Genomic DNA, 14,310 nt, shown 5'->3' with positions numbered 1-14,310 from the left:
GGCTGAGGGACAACACTCAGACCCTGAGTTCAAGTTGAGCAAGCCAGCGAAATGCCAATGTTTATCCCTCCATAAAAAAGACGATCAAGGGACAAAAGCAATGGAGCATCCAAATGAAGTAAGCCATTGTTTGGATGACAGAGAAGGTGTCAGATCCTAGAGTCACTTGTGCTTGGCCTTTCAAAATTAATCAGAGCTGGGAGGTCATAAAATAGTTTGTAAGCATGCCTTTCTAATGCCTGGGTCTATTTATTTCATGGCAGGAACTTGTCAATCATCTGTAATAGTGGGTAGTAAAATCTTAAGGTTGTCAAAGTAAATGGATAGTTTAAAGTTCTAACCCTCTTGAATCTGCTCACAATTCTAACTGAGCAAATTTGGGGCTGACACCAGCCACATAAAATTCAGGAAAGAAGTTTGTGGACCTGAGACTGTGTCCCTATTGATCTGTATATAGGCATACACAGGTAAATTAGACATTGTTAGGGTCACAGGGGACCAAGTTCCCCAGGCAGTCAGAAAAATGCTGTATAAACCAGAGTGTTAAAAAGAGGCAACCCTGCTGTAGCCCCCCCAAAAGAGGCTCTGAGTAGTTTCTAAAAGTTAAATGTTGCATTTAATTTCCAGTTTGAGGTAAAATATTATCCCTAATAACATCTAATCCTGGCTACTCCTTATTAAAATAGGCTAAAGTTATAGGTTCCTGGCTAGGCAGGATTAACACCTCCGAGTCAGCTTGAAGAAGTTACAGAAAGATGGATTGTCATCTTCACTCCTAAGATAAAGGGACTACAGTCATTTTTGGAAAATAAGGCAACCTCCATACTGCTTTCCAGAGTGGGTGAACAAGTTTACACTCCACCAATACTGTAGTAGCATTCTCTTTTGGCCATAACCCTGTCATCATCTCTTGTTATAGGTTCCTTGATAATGGCCTTTCTAAATCTCCATGATATTTTGGTTTACATTTCTTTTTTTTAAATTTTTTTATTGTAATTAGTAAAAGGGTTACATGATATTTGCCAGATAGAAGGTGCATTAATTCACATACATTGATACCCTTTCACATGTCTTGGTACCCTTTTCCCTCCCCCCCCACCCCCCACCCATCCTGGTTTTCCTCCCTTCCCTATCAAATTTCAAATATCCAAATACAAATAAATTCAATATATCAGATAACAAAGTGAGATACTATACCAATATGAGATAACCAAGGGACAGCAAAGGAGATGAGAGACAACATAGTACATTAAGGACAACAATCATTCATTATATGGCTTTTGTTTCAATATCCTGGAGGTCCTTTCAATTAGCTTCACATTATATGGCCTTATGTATCAAGATTTTGCTCTATTGCAAATCTCTGCTAGTAGAGCCCATGGTTTCTACTGATTATGACGAATGAGGGAAACCATTGAGCCTAAGTTCCTTTGAGTCTGGCTTACTTCACTTAATATGACTTTTTCTAAGTCTTTCCATTTCCTAACAAATGGGGCGATGTCATTCTTTCTGACAGCAGCATAGAATTCCATTGTGTACAAATACCACAACTTGTTGATCCACTCATCAACTGAGGGACATCTAGGTTGGTTCCATATCTTTTTATGGTGAATAGTGCTGCAATGAACATTGTTGTGCTAGTGGATTTAGTATGTCCTTGTTTCTGGGTGGTTGGGTAAATGCCAAGTAGTGGAATTGCTGGGTCATAGGGGAGTTCTATGTTTAGCCTTTTGAGGCACTGCCACACTGCTTTCCATAGTGGTTGAACGAGTTTGCACTCCCACTAACAGTGTAGTAGTGATCCCTCCTGGCCACATCCCCTCCAGCATCTGTTGTCATTCGTTTTCCTGATCCTGGCCATTCTAACTGGAGTGAGGTGGAATCTTAGAGTTGTTTTGATTTGCATTTCTTTTATGACCAGAGATGTTGAGCATTTTTTCATGTGTCTATAGGCCATTTTTGTTTCTTCTTCAGAGAAGACTCTCTTTAAGTCTTTGGCCCATTTTTTAATGGGATGGTTGTTACTTTGGAGGTTAGTTTTGGAGTGATTCAATTTTTTGAGTTGTTGATATATTTTAGATATGAGGCCTTTGTCCGTTGTTTGGTTGGTGAAGATCTTCTCCCACTCTGTAGGCTTCCTGATTAGTTTACTAGCTATGTCCTTTGCCATACAAAGCTCTGCAGTTTAATGCAGTCCCACTTATCCAGCCTTTCTCTGATTTGTTGTGATTCTGGGTTACATTTCTTTTATGGCCATAGATGTTGAATATTTCTTCATGTGTCTATTGGACATTCTTTTTTTTTGCCAGTCCTGTGCTTGAGCTCAGGGCCTGAGCACTGTCCTTGGACTTTCTCAAGGCTAGAGCTCTACCACTTGAGCCTCAGCACCACTTCCGGCTTTTTTCTATGTATGTGGTACCGAGGAATCGAACCCGGGTCTTCATGCATGCTAGGCAAGCACTTTAACCACTAGGCCAAACTCCCGGCCCTTATTGGACATTCTTATTTCCTCTTTAGAGCAGACTCTCTTTAAAGCTTTAGCCTATGGCGACCTAATCTTTGATAAGGGAGTCAAAAAACAGGATAGAAGAAAGACGGCCTCTTCAACCTGCAATGCTGGCAGAATTGGCTAAACATGTATAGGAAACTGAAGTTAGATCTTTATATATCATTCTGCACCAGAATCAATTAAAAATGGATCCGAAACCTCAAGGTAAAGTAGGAATAAGGAAAACATTAGGGCTTCTTGGCACAATTCAAAACTTTCATAATAAATTTAGACCTCAAAGCACAACAAATCAAAAGAAAGGTTGGATAAATGGGATTTCCTTAAGCTATAGAGCTTCTGTGTGGCAAAGGACATAGCTAGCAAAATAAATAGAAAGGCCACAAATTGGGAGAAAATCTCCACTGGCCATACAACAGAGAAGGGATTCATTTCTAAAATATAGTTAGCGCTCAAAAATTTAAACTCTCCCAAAACAAATCTTCAAAGAAACAACCACCAAATTAACAACTGGGCTGACTTTTGACTATATTCCACCTACCTAAGATTCCAGAGTAGCTAAGACTGCTGGTCCTATAGGTGGAAATTTTTTAAATAATGAAAAATTTAAAATATTAATTAATAAATAGTAATGATATAACAGAGAAAGGAGAGAGTCAATGTAGAGAGGAAAAAATAATTACAGGAGAAAAATGAGTAGCTAGGTGAGAAGGATAAGGTCTACAGCACATATTGAATGGCTGATCTTAGATAGCTTTATGTATACTTCTAGCTCCAGTACAAATAGTGAGTAGGTGGGTGTACATTTTAGTTCTTGTGATGAAAAGATGAAGGAGGTGGTGTCTGATAACGTCTATTTCCTCAATGATGTCTGAACAAGATGAAATGTTTTGTGTAGGGGAAAAGGGCAAAAGGCTTAAAGAAAGAAGAGGTGCTGTAAGAGTTGAAAGTGAAGCAGGTGACACAGGTTTGGTTGCAGGCTTAGGGTGACAGGATGAAATGTGCAAACTTACCTTAAGCATACCTCTCACAGGGAACCTATTTCTGGTTAGGTATCATGCGTTATTTCTTCAGTTGTAGGCCTCCTGCTTCAGCTCTCACCATGGTTTATCACCATGGTTCAGACATCTAGAAATTCCTTTTCCTTCACACAGCTAAATACTTTTGCATACATAAATACATAACTACTTTTCACTCTGGTTCTTTGTGTAGGACAGACTACTAAACATTTTTTTTTTTCGCCAGTCCTGGGCTTGAGCTCAGGGCCTGAGCACTGTCCTTGGACTTTCTCAAGGTTAGAGCTCTACTACTTGGGCCTCAGCACCACTTCCGACTTTTTTCTATTTATGTGCTACCAAGGAATCAATCCCAGGCCTTCGTGCATGCTAGGCAAGCACTTTAACCGCTAGGCCAAACTCCCGGCCTACTACTGAACGTTTTTAAGAATAAAAGTAGAATTGATACTACACTCCTCTGAGTCTGGGTTTTGTTATTAAAAAATAAAAATAATGCTATGTATATGTAAATTTGTAGTTATAATTTGGGATAGTTATTTAAAAATACTGGCTCATAATTGGCAATCAATAAATTATCATTGGAATTGTTATGATTACTAAGTATATATATTCGTCACAGTAAGGAAAACTTACTTCCATCCTTTGTTTTGTAATAAGTAGAACATTTCTTTGTAATAATGCTTTTAAATTTATTACTTTCTGAAATAATTGGCCTTAGGACACTTTTGTTAGTCCTGAGGTCTGAACATTGTCCTTGGGGTTTCTCAAGGCTAGAGCTCTGCCACATGAGCCATAGCACCACTTCCGGCTTTTTCTATGTATGTGGTATGGAGGAATCGAACCTGGGTCTTGATGCATGCTAGGCAAGCACTCTACCATTAGGCCAAACTCCTGCCTGTACTTTGTCCTTTTTAAAGGTCTTAGGACCTTGATAACATATTCTTGTGAAGGAATAGGTTTCACACAGGATATTCATTTCCTCATGAGATTTTAATTTTTGTTGCACAAGCAAAATTATAAATAACAAGGTAGCTTGAAAAGCACACATGAAATAAAAAAACTATCACAGAACTTGAGGGGAATTTTTGAAAAATGACATTATTATTCACCTTCTCTTTCTTTACAAACAATGTTGCTATGGACTACCATGTTTCTGTAGTAGAGCATTATTTCAATTTGAAAAATTGATACAAGGAAAAGCTACAATACATACTATAGTGTCAATCTTTTTGTTTTCACTAAGTCATGGCCATATTTGATGCTCTCTAAAGAAATCTAGATATAGCCAAATTCAATGTTCAATGTATAAAGGTAATCATGAATATTGACCTCATGTTTATTCAATATCTTCTTCCATGTTGGTCTGCTCAGGAGCCTGAATCTCTCTTTCAGGTAGTAATCCATATTCATTTAGGAAAGACTCTACATCACCAGAAAAAAACTCTTCAGACAACTGTTCAGCAACACTAATAAAGTTGCTTATGAGTTCCCCACCTTTGTAGACTAGCAGTGTGGGGAGAACACTGGAGGAAAAGCGTTCCCCAGCGCCTGTATTAGAAGCTTTTATTTTACAAAATTTGACTGTAGGGTATTCTGCTGCAAGAGCGCTTAAACTACTGTTGAGGGCATCACACCCCTTCACGCCATCTTCATATATGTGGACAACGATGGTGGTGATCTTCTGCTCCTTTTCAATTGTTTCCAGAAATTGCTCTCCCGTTTCCAGTTCATATACAAATCCATGCCGAGGCCCAAAACTCAGCTTCTGGTGCATATCCAGCATGCACTGTCTTCGGTATTTTTGAAGGCAGTTTTCATCCTCTTTGTCCTGGTGGATTAATTCATATTCTTGAATGCTCATCTGAGGAGCAATGAAAGCAATTGTAGAGGTCATTCAGGAAGAACATTTCTTCCTTAGATGCACCCACCCACTCCACTCTGACAGCTTGTATCTGCTCTTCTGTCTGTCTTGACTTCCTGAAAGAGCTGTCTCATTACCTCATCCTACCCAGCACTAGCTCAAATGTCATCTTTCTTGGTTGCTCCAATCAAACAGATTCCTGCTTTATATTCTCCATTCCTTTTATTGCTGTTTTTCCATATCAAGCAATACTACCCGAGCTTGCTCTATATATTTGATTAATTGCCTAATATCAGTTTTGTCTAATATTTTGTCTATTTCAATATATTTTGAATTTGTTATAGTATCTTGAGCCTAATAATGATCACATAATTATTTTATGCTGAGATGCATGTAGAACCCTAGTTGAACCATAAAGACCTATGATACCAGATGGAAATATGTTAACTATTCACACAAGTTAAAAAAATCATCAGCCAGATTTGCTCTGAAATAGCTCACATCAAAAATGAAAAAAAAATGACACCTACACACTGCCATATAGAGATAAGCACACATGTAAATGTGGTCCTAAAAATGCCTCTGAAATGCACCCTTCCCAAAAATTAAGGTTCTTGGGATTTAGTGACATCTTTTGGAATATATGATATGGATTTCAAGCAGGGCAGCTTTTGATTTCATTGGGGAGTTCATTAAATTAATCAGGAAGTTCAACGACTGGACCATGAAGATCATTATGACTCAGGAATATCCTAGAACTGCAATTTTTGCAGCTCTACTGAATGACAACTTACAAAGGTGAAGTCGAGTGGTCCCTGAATTAATAAGCTCCCTGAATTAATCCCTGTCCACTAGCTTAGGCAAAAGAGAGAACATGCCTAAATTCTATCCTCTAAAATGGCTGCTTTTCATTGTCACTGGAATACAGAATTGCCCTTAGTCTTTTAGAAGATCTTTATTATTGTTGTCTCTGATAATGTATTAATGGGATCTTTTCTCCTACTGGGAAACAAACATACTCAAATCAAAAAGTCATCCAAGAAGTCACTAACATACATGGAGCAGTTCAGAACTACTAGAGTTGGAAATTCCCAATGGTTGTGACCACCTTGTAAGTGCTCAAACAGCAACCTATATTGGCTTTGGAAGTAAATGAGTAATAGGAAAAGAGGGCAAGAAATTAGTATCTACAGGCATATTTGTATTATTGCATCTGAGCAACAAACCTCTGAGGTGGGTATTGTGTCATTTTGTGTAAGAAGACATTAAGATTCAAGCTATGAGGAATTAGCCAGCTCTTTTATTTTTCTTATTCTTCTATTTCTGTATCTTGTATCTTTCAAGCAATCAATATTGCTAATCTGGTGTTGCTCCTTACTTTCTCTATATAATTTCATATGCATACAAATATGAATAAAGCCAAGAATAAAATGTGTAAAATGTGTAATTACTCAAACTAGTTTGAGTATATGCTTGTAAAATAGTCATTAAGACCTCAAAAGAGATAAACATTCATGTAACATAAAAGGTTTCAATATTATGACATTGATTAATTTATTAATTATTAATTTATGTACTATGTAATTGGTTCACATTCTCTTTTTGAAGTTTTTGATTTTTTTTTGCCAGTGCTGGGCTTGAACTCAGGGCCTGGGCACTGTCCTTGGGTTTTCTCAACACTAGCACTCTACCACTTGAGAAACAGCACCACTTCTGGCTTTTTCTTTATATGTGGTACCAAAGAATCAAACCCAGAGCTTTGTGCATACTAGGCAAACACTTTACCATTAGGCAACACTCCTGGCCCAGTTTTTAGTATTTTTTAATTATATTTTTATTATCTTTAAGTAGTTGTACAAAGGCATTACCATTCAACATATCAGTTTATGAATGCAATAAGTCTTAATAAATGTCATCCATTTCATCTTCCTTTCCTATTTCTTCCAAGCTAATGCTGTCCCTCTCCCAGTTATCATTTTCTTTATTTTTTTTCTTTATTATTTTTTTGGGGGGGGTCACAGGACTTGAACTCTGGCCCTGTGTGCTGTCCTTGAGCTCTTTAGTGCAAGGCTACTACCCTATCCCTAGGCCTGGGCACTGTCACTGCTCTTCAGCTCAAGGCTACCACCCTACCCCTGGAGCCACAGAGCCACTTCCGGTTTCCTAGTGGTTAATTGGAGATAAGCAGCTCATGGACTTTAGTGCCTGGACTGGCTTTGAATTGCCATCCTCAGATCTCAGCCTCCTGAGTAGCTAGGATTACAGGTGTGAGCCACCCTGCCCAGCAATAGGAAATTTTAAATTCTAGACTTAATAGTCTTTTCGTACCTTTGGTATTATATTCTATATTTAGTTGTATTCTCTTTTCATTTAGAAGTGGCAATAGACAGTCTCACATAATTTAACAACTTGAAAAATACTCTAAAGCACAAATATAGTTCAAAGGAGGTCTGACAAATTGTGATAGAAAAGGTCCCTCTCCCTATTGGTTATGTTTATAGCCGCTTTGTACTTTTTTTTTTTTTTTTAGCATTGACTACCCACAAATACTCATTTCACTTTTACTATGTTTTTGTCAGGAAAAGCAAGACTTACAAAAATATATCTAATTTATTTATTATTTATTTTGTCCTTATCTTACCTTTCTGCTTGTTCTTTCTTTTGAATCTTTGTCTTCTCTGCTCTGAGGAGAAGACATTTGCCTGAGAATTTCCTTCTTGCTAGATGGGATTGAATCACCATCTTTGCTTTCTAATTTAAACTTTCTCCAATCATGTATTACTCCTTTGGGTCCTGGAACCAAAATTAAAAAGAAATCTTTTTTTTAAAAATTGTATTTTATTGTTGGGGTGATGTATAGAGGTGTTACAGATACATTTGCAGGTAGTGGGTGCATTACTTCTTGAACACTGATACCCCTTCCCAATCATCTTGTTTTTTTTCCCCCTTCCTTATTTCAAATGTAACAAGAAAGTGCATGAATATTGCTGCAGGCAATGGACTTGCCATCTCCTGTGTTAGAAACATCTTTTGGGGTTAGAAATCTCCTACTGCCTTGTTTGAAAAAGTTTTCTCCCAAATGACTGCTGTCAAATGGGTTTTGGAAAAGAATTTTGCTGAAACATTTGCACTAGTAAAAATATAAATTATTCATTTTGAACTGTTGGTAGGAGCTATTTTAGCGAGGGCATATAGAGAAAACTAGAACTTCAGGAAAATAGTGCTTTTATTAGGTAAGAAAGAAGCTTTTATCAATAAACCGATATTGCTACTACATTGTTAATAAAGAATAGCTGGGGAAACAAAATAGTTTGTGAAAGACAACCAGTGATTGATGGATGTCCAGGCCCAGAGTTCAAGTTCTACAACTGCAGAGAGAGAGAGAGAGAGAGAGAGAGAGAGAGAGAGAGAGAGAGAGAGAGAGAGAGAGAGAGAGAGAGAGAGAGAGAGAGGGAGGGAGGGAGGGAGGGAGGGAGGGAGGGAGGGAGGGAGGGAGAGGGAGGGAGGGAGGGAGAGGGAGGGAGGGAGGGAGGGGCCTGAGCATAATTAACAAATTAAAATGGCTTTAAAGGAAGCATTAGACAACAATCCAATTCTAAAATTCTAAGAATATTTTGCAAATAAAAAGGATGGGATTTTTAAACCAAAGATGTTCTATCTGAAATTCATACTAAAAATAAAATTATTTGTCTTTAATGTACTGTTGATTATGAAGTACCAAGGAAAGTCTATAATGAGAGACATATAGAGAGAAGGGTGGAAAGTGATTTAATTGTTCTGTAGATATAGAAGTCTTCTGAGAATTGGACAACTGATTAGTATCTTTCATTTTTTAATTTTTATTATATTAAAGTAGTTGTATAAAGGAGGTGTCATTTAACAAAGCAGTTCATGAATACAAGGATTCTTAATCACTCACCCTCTTTAACATTCACACCCTATATTTCTTATTCTTTAACATTGAAATAAAATTATTTTATGATTTATTTCATTTCAAATTAATTTATCTACTTAAGTATCTTTTTAAAGATTATTTGATCTTATCATATGAATATAATACTTAAATCTTATGGTTGAAATTGTAAACAAATACATTGGATATTTTTATATTCAATTTTAATTTTGTGATTATTTTTTCTTTCTAGTCTTATTTACCTGTATGTGTGGCCTGCCCTTCAAAATCTTCCTCCAAACTTTGGCTTTGGGCTTCTTCCATTTTAAGGAATAAAATCTGATAGAATCTATAGGATAAACACAGAAATGATGATACAGATGAATTCCAGAACATATATTTATACAGGCAGACACATAAAAATTTGTGCCTGTGCTATATAGTTTCCTATTTCTAGATTCTATAGCAGGTTAAATGTTGTTATTTAATGATTCTCACTATCATAAAGTGTTTAAAATGGTTCTATCTGCATTGTAAAATATTAACTCATGTGTTATTATAGATGTGTTGGTAATTGTGTCTTCTAAATTTATGCCTTCATTTAAATAGATGTACTCAGTGAACCTTATTGATCACTAATTTCCCTTTGCTATTACTGTTTGTTAACAAATTTCAAAATGTTATAACCCAATATTTTATATAATAAAAACTTTAATCAATACTAAGTACACATTTGACATATTTATGGGACAGGTATTTTTTTCCAGTAAATTTATGTATTAAAACTAACATTGCCATGTGTATTAGAACAGTTGTTGATACCATTTTACAATGAAGAAAGGTGAAGCTTGAACTCAAATTACTTGCCCATGATTGTACCATTAGTAACTAACAGAGCAAAGGTATTTACCTATGCTTTTTACCTTTTGAATTTATTCTTACCCATTTCAATGTAACACAACTTAACTTTACTATAACAATCTTTTGTCAGTGTGGTTTGGTGTACCCAATTTTCAAATTAGAATTCAAGAAGAGTGGACTAGAGCACATTGCTATTTACTATTTAACACCACAACAACATCTTCCTATACCAAAGAACAAGTTTTGATGATGACATTAATACCTCCCAAGCAAATAAAAGCACTGATATCCCATCAATCCTTAGTTCACATTAAGTCCAGCCTATTTGGTTATTTATCTCTCATTTCATTGGCATTTCTTCCTTATATCTTGGAAAATGAACCCATTAGCTTTCAAACTTTCTATAATATTCCTTGTCAAAAGTTATAAACAAACAGTTTCTTGGTATCTTTGTCTGCTTAGATCAGTACAACAGAATACCACCAAATATGTTATTAAAACAACAAAAATTACTTTTCTCACAGTCCGAGAGACTATCAGTTCTAGATGAAGATACAGACGTCAAGGTTAATTTCAGATGAGGGCTGTACTCTGGGCTGGCAGACAGCCAATGCTCACTTCATTCTCACAAGCAGAGAGAGAACACGCTTTCTCATTCCTCCTGTAAGGAGGCTAATTTAGAGAATCAGGACTATACTCTCATGGCTTCATTTAGACATACTTTCTTCAACGAAAGTCTCATCATTAAATATATAACTCACTTTGAAGGTGAGGCCTTCAGCGTATGAATGAGGTGTTGGGATTCTAAGCCATCCATAGTTGTAGGTTGCTAGTGGTAAAGAGTACTTTCTACTCTGTGGATGCTGGCCACTATTCCAGTGCTCTTGAATTTCCCAGTTCTTCGGTGTTCCCCGTGTGTTCTCTCAGGATTAGTGAAGGAAAAGAGGCATACCTAAAATTGACTCTTCTGTTTTTGGATTCCTTTTTAGCTCTTCAATTTGGGTTTGCATATCAGAAATGTCCCATAAAGATGGTGACCAGGATTCTCCTTCATGTTAAGTAATATAAATGTCTGCTATGTTTGCAGTCAATGCCTGGGCTGCTCTTATAGCTTGGGGAAGAAATTGGTGCTAATGCAACAGAATTAAGGGCTTGTCATTTGGGGGGATGGCAGCAATCAGCAAGATCTATAACATCCTTCTTCACCTCTGTCTTGTTAGAAAGCTGATTCTGTCTGCTGACCTACATTTCAAAAGGCCATCACACTACAGTATTACTTCACCTTTTCCTCCCCCCTCCCAGCCCCCCCCATTCCTCTGGACATTCATCTCCTTGGGTCTTCTGTTTGCTGTGTTCCCAAGGTGACTGTGACCATAATCTCATCCGCTAAGCCAGGCTAATGTTCTCACAGATACTAAAGTATGAACCTGAGGAGTTTTCCTCCCACCATAAGCGTCTTCCCCAATGTCATTTGGTTGCCTGTAGAACACAGTTTTTGGTGTGAGAGAGAGACAGAGACACAGAGAGAAACAGAGACAGAGAGAGACAGAGACAGAGAGACACACAGAGATAGAGACACAGAGAGAGATAGACAGAGAGACAGAGATATCCTATGCAATGGGTCTCCAGCAATATCCAATTTTGGGAGCATTATTGACTTGTGACGAGAGCCCTTTATCTGAGTCTTCATTCAAACCAGATTTCTCCCCATTTTCTACCCTACTTCACTTTTTTACTTACTGGCTTTGAGAACAAGGCCTGGGTAGCTTAGAGGGATGAGTTCTCCAATTAATACCAACACAGACAGGATATTTTGGGTCTCATAATGTATCTGTTAATCTCTTAAAATAATCTGGTTGGTTAATTAGACTTCTATGCTCCACAGAGGAGCTATGCGGTGGAGCCATTTACCTAAATGCCGCAGTGTGGATACTGCTAAGCTCCTGGATGTTTGGGTTCAGATCTAGACTTGTCAACTATCTGCATAGATATATCTGTGTGACACTGGACAGATCACTCAAGCTTTCTAAGCTCTTATTTGTAAAACAGAGTAGTAACGGTGTCTACTTCAAAAACATGTCTGTGGATTAAATGAGATAATTTATGTATGGAACTTAGTACTAGCTACCTAATGGATTTTGAATGAATACAGGGCTGGGATGTAGCTCAGTGGCAAAGTGCTTGCCTAGCAAGTACCACATCCTGGGTTCGATCTGCTGCACCAAAAAGAAAAAAAAAACAAGCAAAAATACAGTTTAAAATATGGAGTAGTAAAAATTACCCAAAATTGTTTGAAAACAAATTCTGGAGATATATACCCAAGGCCTGATGAGGTGGTGCCTACCCGTAAGCCCACTTACTCAACAGGTAGAGATCAGGAAGATTGAAGTTTAAGGGCCCACCAGATGAAAAGTGAGACCTCCTGGAGGAGCTCTGTCCAAGCCTGGTTCCAGGCAAAAACATCAAGACCTATCTGAAAAAAATAACTAAAGCAAAAATATCTGAAGATGTGGCATGGCATACATGACTTGAAGATACCTGTCTACCAAGAACAAAGCCCTGAGTACAAAATTTCGTGCCTCAAAAAAAAAAGATATGTGCACAAGTGGAAAATGGGAATGATGATGTGATTTGAATGTGACGTAGTTTCTAATGAATTGCCACCTTCCTGATTGAATTGACTCCTTCTATATGCATAAGTCATTTTCTCTTTGATTTTCCTTCTTAGGTTTGTGACTCTGCACCTTTTGTTTCCCATGTCTCAGTTCTCTAATGAAATAGGACTTTGCAGATAAAGTAACAACACTCAGGATTTCTGTTATCATCTTGAGTTATACTGGTTAAGTTTGGGAGAGCTTGACTTTTACATTTTCTGGGATTATCAGAATAGTTTTCTTTAACCAAGAATTCCAACAGACTTGAATGGAACACATGATTTCAAGAGAGGAAGAATGAGAAAGAAAAATACTGAATGTGTGACTGAAATACAGCAGCTTTCTATTTACATATAAAACACAAAGATTAGCAATATTGGAAACATCCTTTAGTTTATGTATTATAATTTCACCTAGGACGTAGATGTAGTTCATGATGACTTTGGTAGAATAACTACATTTGAAGCTTTGATATAAGAGACCACAGAACAGCTTTAATATTTTCACACCTCCTGATCTACATTTTGGGTTTGTTTTTTTTAAACAGTGAGGCTGAGTAAATGGAATAGTTATGTGACAGGAATGCATAACAAATAGCAGTTTCATATTTGTCAATTAGTATCATCAGTAAAAAATATCCCTGGAAAATAAAAGCTCACAAATTTATAATTCAGTTTTTTGCTCTTAATGAGAAGACATCACCTAACTAGATTTGCTTTTATTAAATATAGTTGTTCTCTTACTTATGAAGAGAAAATTGTCAGAATGTTGTAGAAAATTCAGAGCAACACTGCAGACTCTTCAAAGGGTCTATTGTCATGCTGGGTTCCATTTTATTTGCATTACACCTCATATATATAATGGATCTGCTTATTCCTAGGGTCGAATTGTGGCCTACTTAAATGGAATTTGGCATCACACAAAATCGTCTCTAGATTTGTTTCAGCTTCATAGTCAAGTTATTGGACTTGAACCAGTGCCATCACTTGACGTTGAGATAACACTGACTGCCCAACAGTTGTTTGAACAGTTTCAGCCCTGTGTTCCCTCCTTGAATAATATAAAAGGCTTGCTGATGGCCTCTGTTGGTTCAGGAATGCTGCTTTTAATAATTTGCCTACCTTGTGTAGTAAAGATCTTGCAAAATTCATTGCTAAACCTTGCAGGTCAACTTCACAAAATCAAGCTCCAGATGAACGAGTTTCCCCTGAGAGGAATCGCAGCCAGAGACGGGTAAAAGCGGGGATGCTACTCTGACCAACCTAAGGCAGGGCCTTCAGCTTGATCTGAAGAAGTTCCCCATGATGGGTAAGGCAGAGTCAGCGATCCACCCAACCTAAGACAGGTGGGTCGCTTCTTTTAAAATAAAGACGGGGTGGGGGGGCGGGGCCTAGTGGTAGAGTGCTTGCCTAGCATGCATGAAGACCCAGGTTCGATTCCTCAGTACCACTTACATAGAAAAAAGCCGGAAGTGGTGCTGTGGCTCAAGCAATAGAGCACTAGCCTTGAGAAGAGTTCAA

The 14,310-nt window shown here is 37.4% G+C and overlaps 1 protein-coding gene across 1 annotated transcript; it reads right to left on the bottom strand.

Annotated features, from left to right (window-relative positions):
• Positions 1-4,858: 4,858 nt before the first annotated feature.
• On the bottom strand, positions 4,859-9,599 carry Pdc (phosducin). Its single transcript, XM_090339762.1, has 3 exons — positions 9,539-9,599; positions 8,025-8,176; positions 4,859-5,383 (listed from the first exon to the last, which is right to left on the bottom strand). The coding sequence occupies exons 1-3, from the start codon at positions 9,597-9,599 to the stop codon at positions 4,859-4,861; spliced, it is 738 nt and encodes a 245-aa protein (XP_090195888.1).
• Between the last annotated feature and the right edge of the window lie 4,711 nt (positions 9,600-14,310).

The sequence above is a fragment of the Megascapheus bottae genome, chromosome 10, assembly GCF_031878675.1.
Source record: "Megascapheus bottae isolate mThoBot1 chromosome 10, mThoBot2.hap1, whole genome shotgun sequence".
Classification (NCBI taxonomy): Eukaryota; Metazoa; Chordata; class Mammalia; order Rodentia; family Geomyidae; genus Megascapheus; species Megascapheus bottae.
The sequence above is the reverse complement of the archived record's forward strand: the minus strand, read 5'-3'. Positions and strand labels throughout refer to the sequence as shown.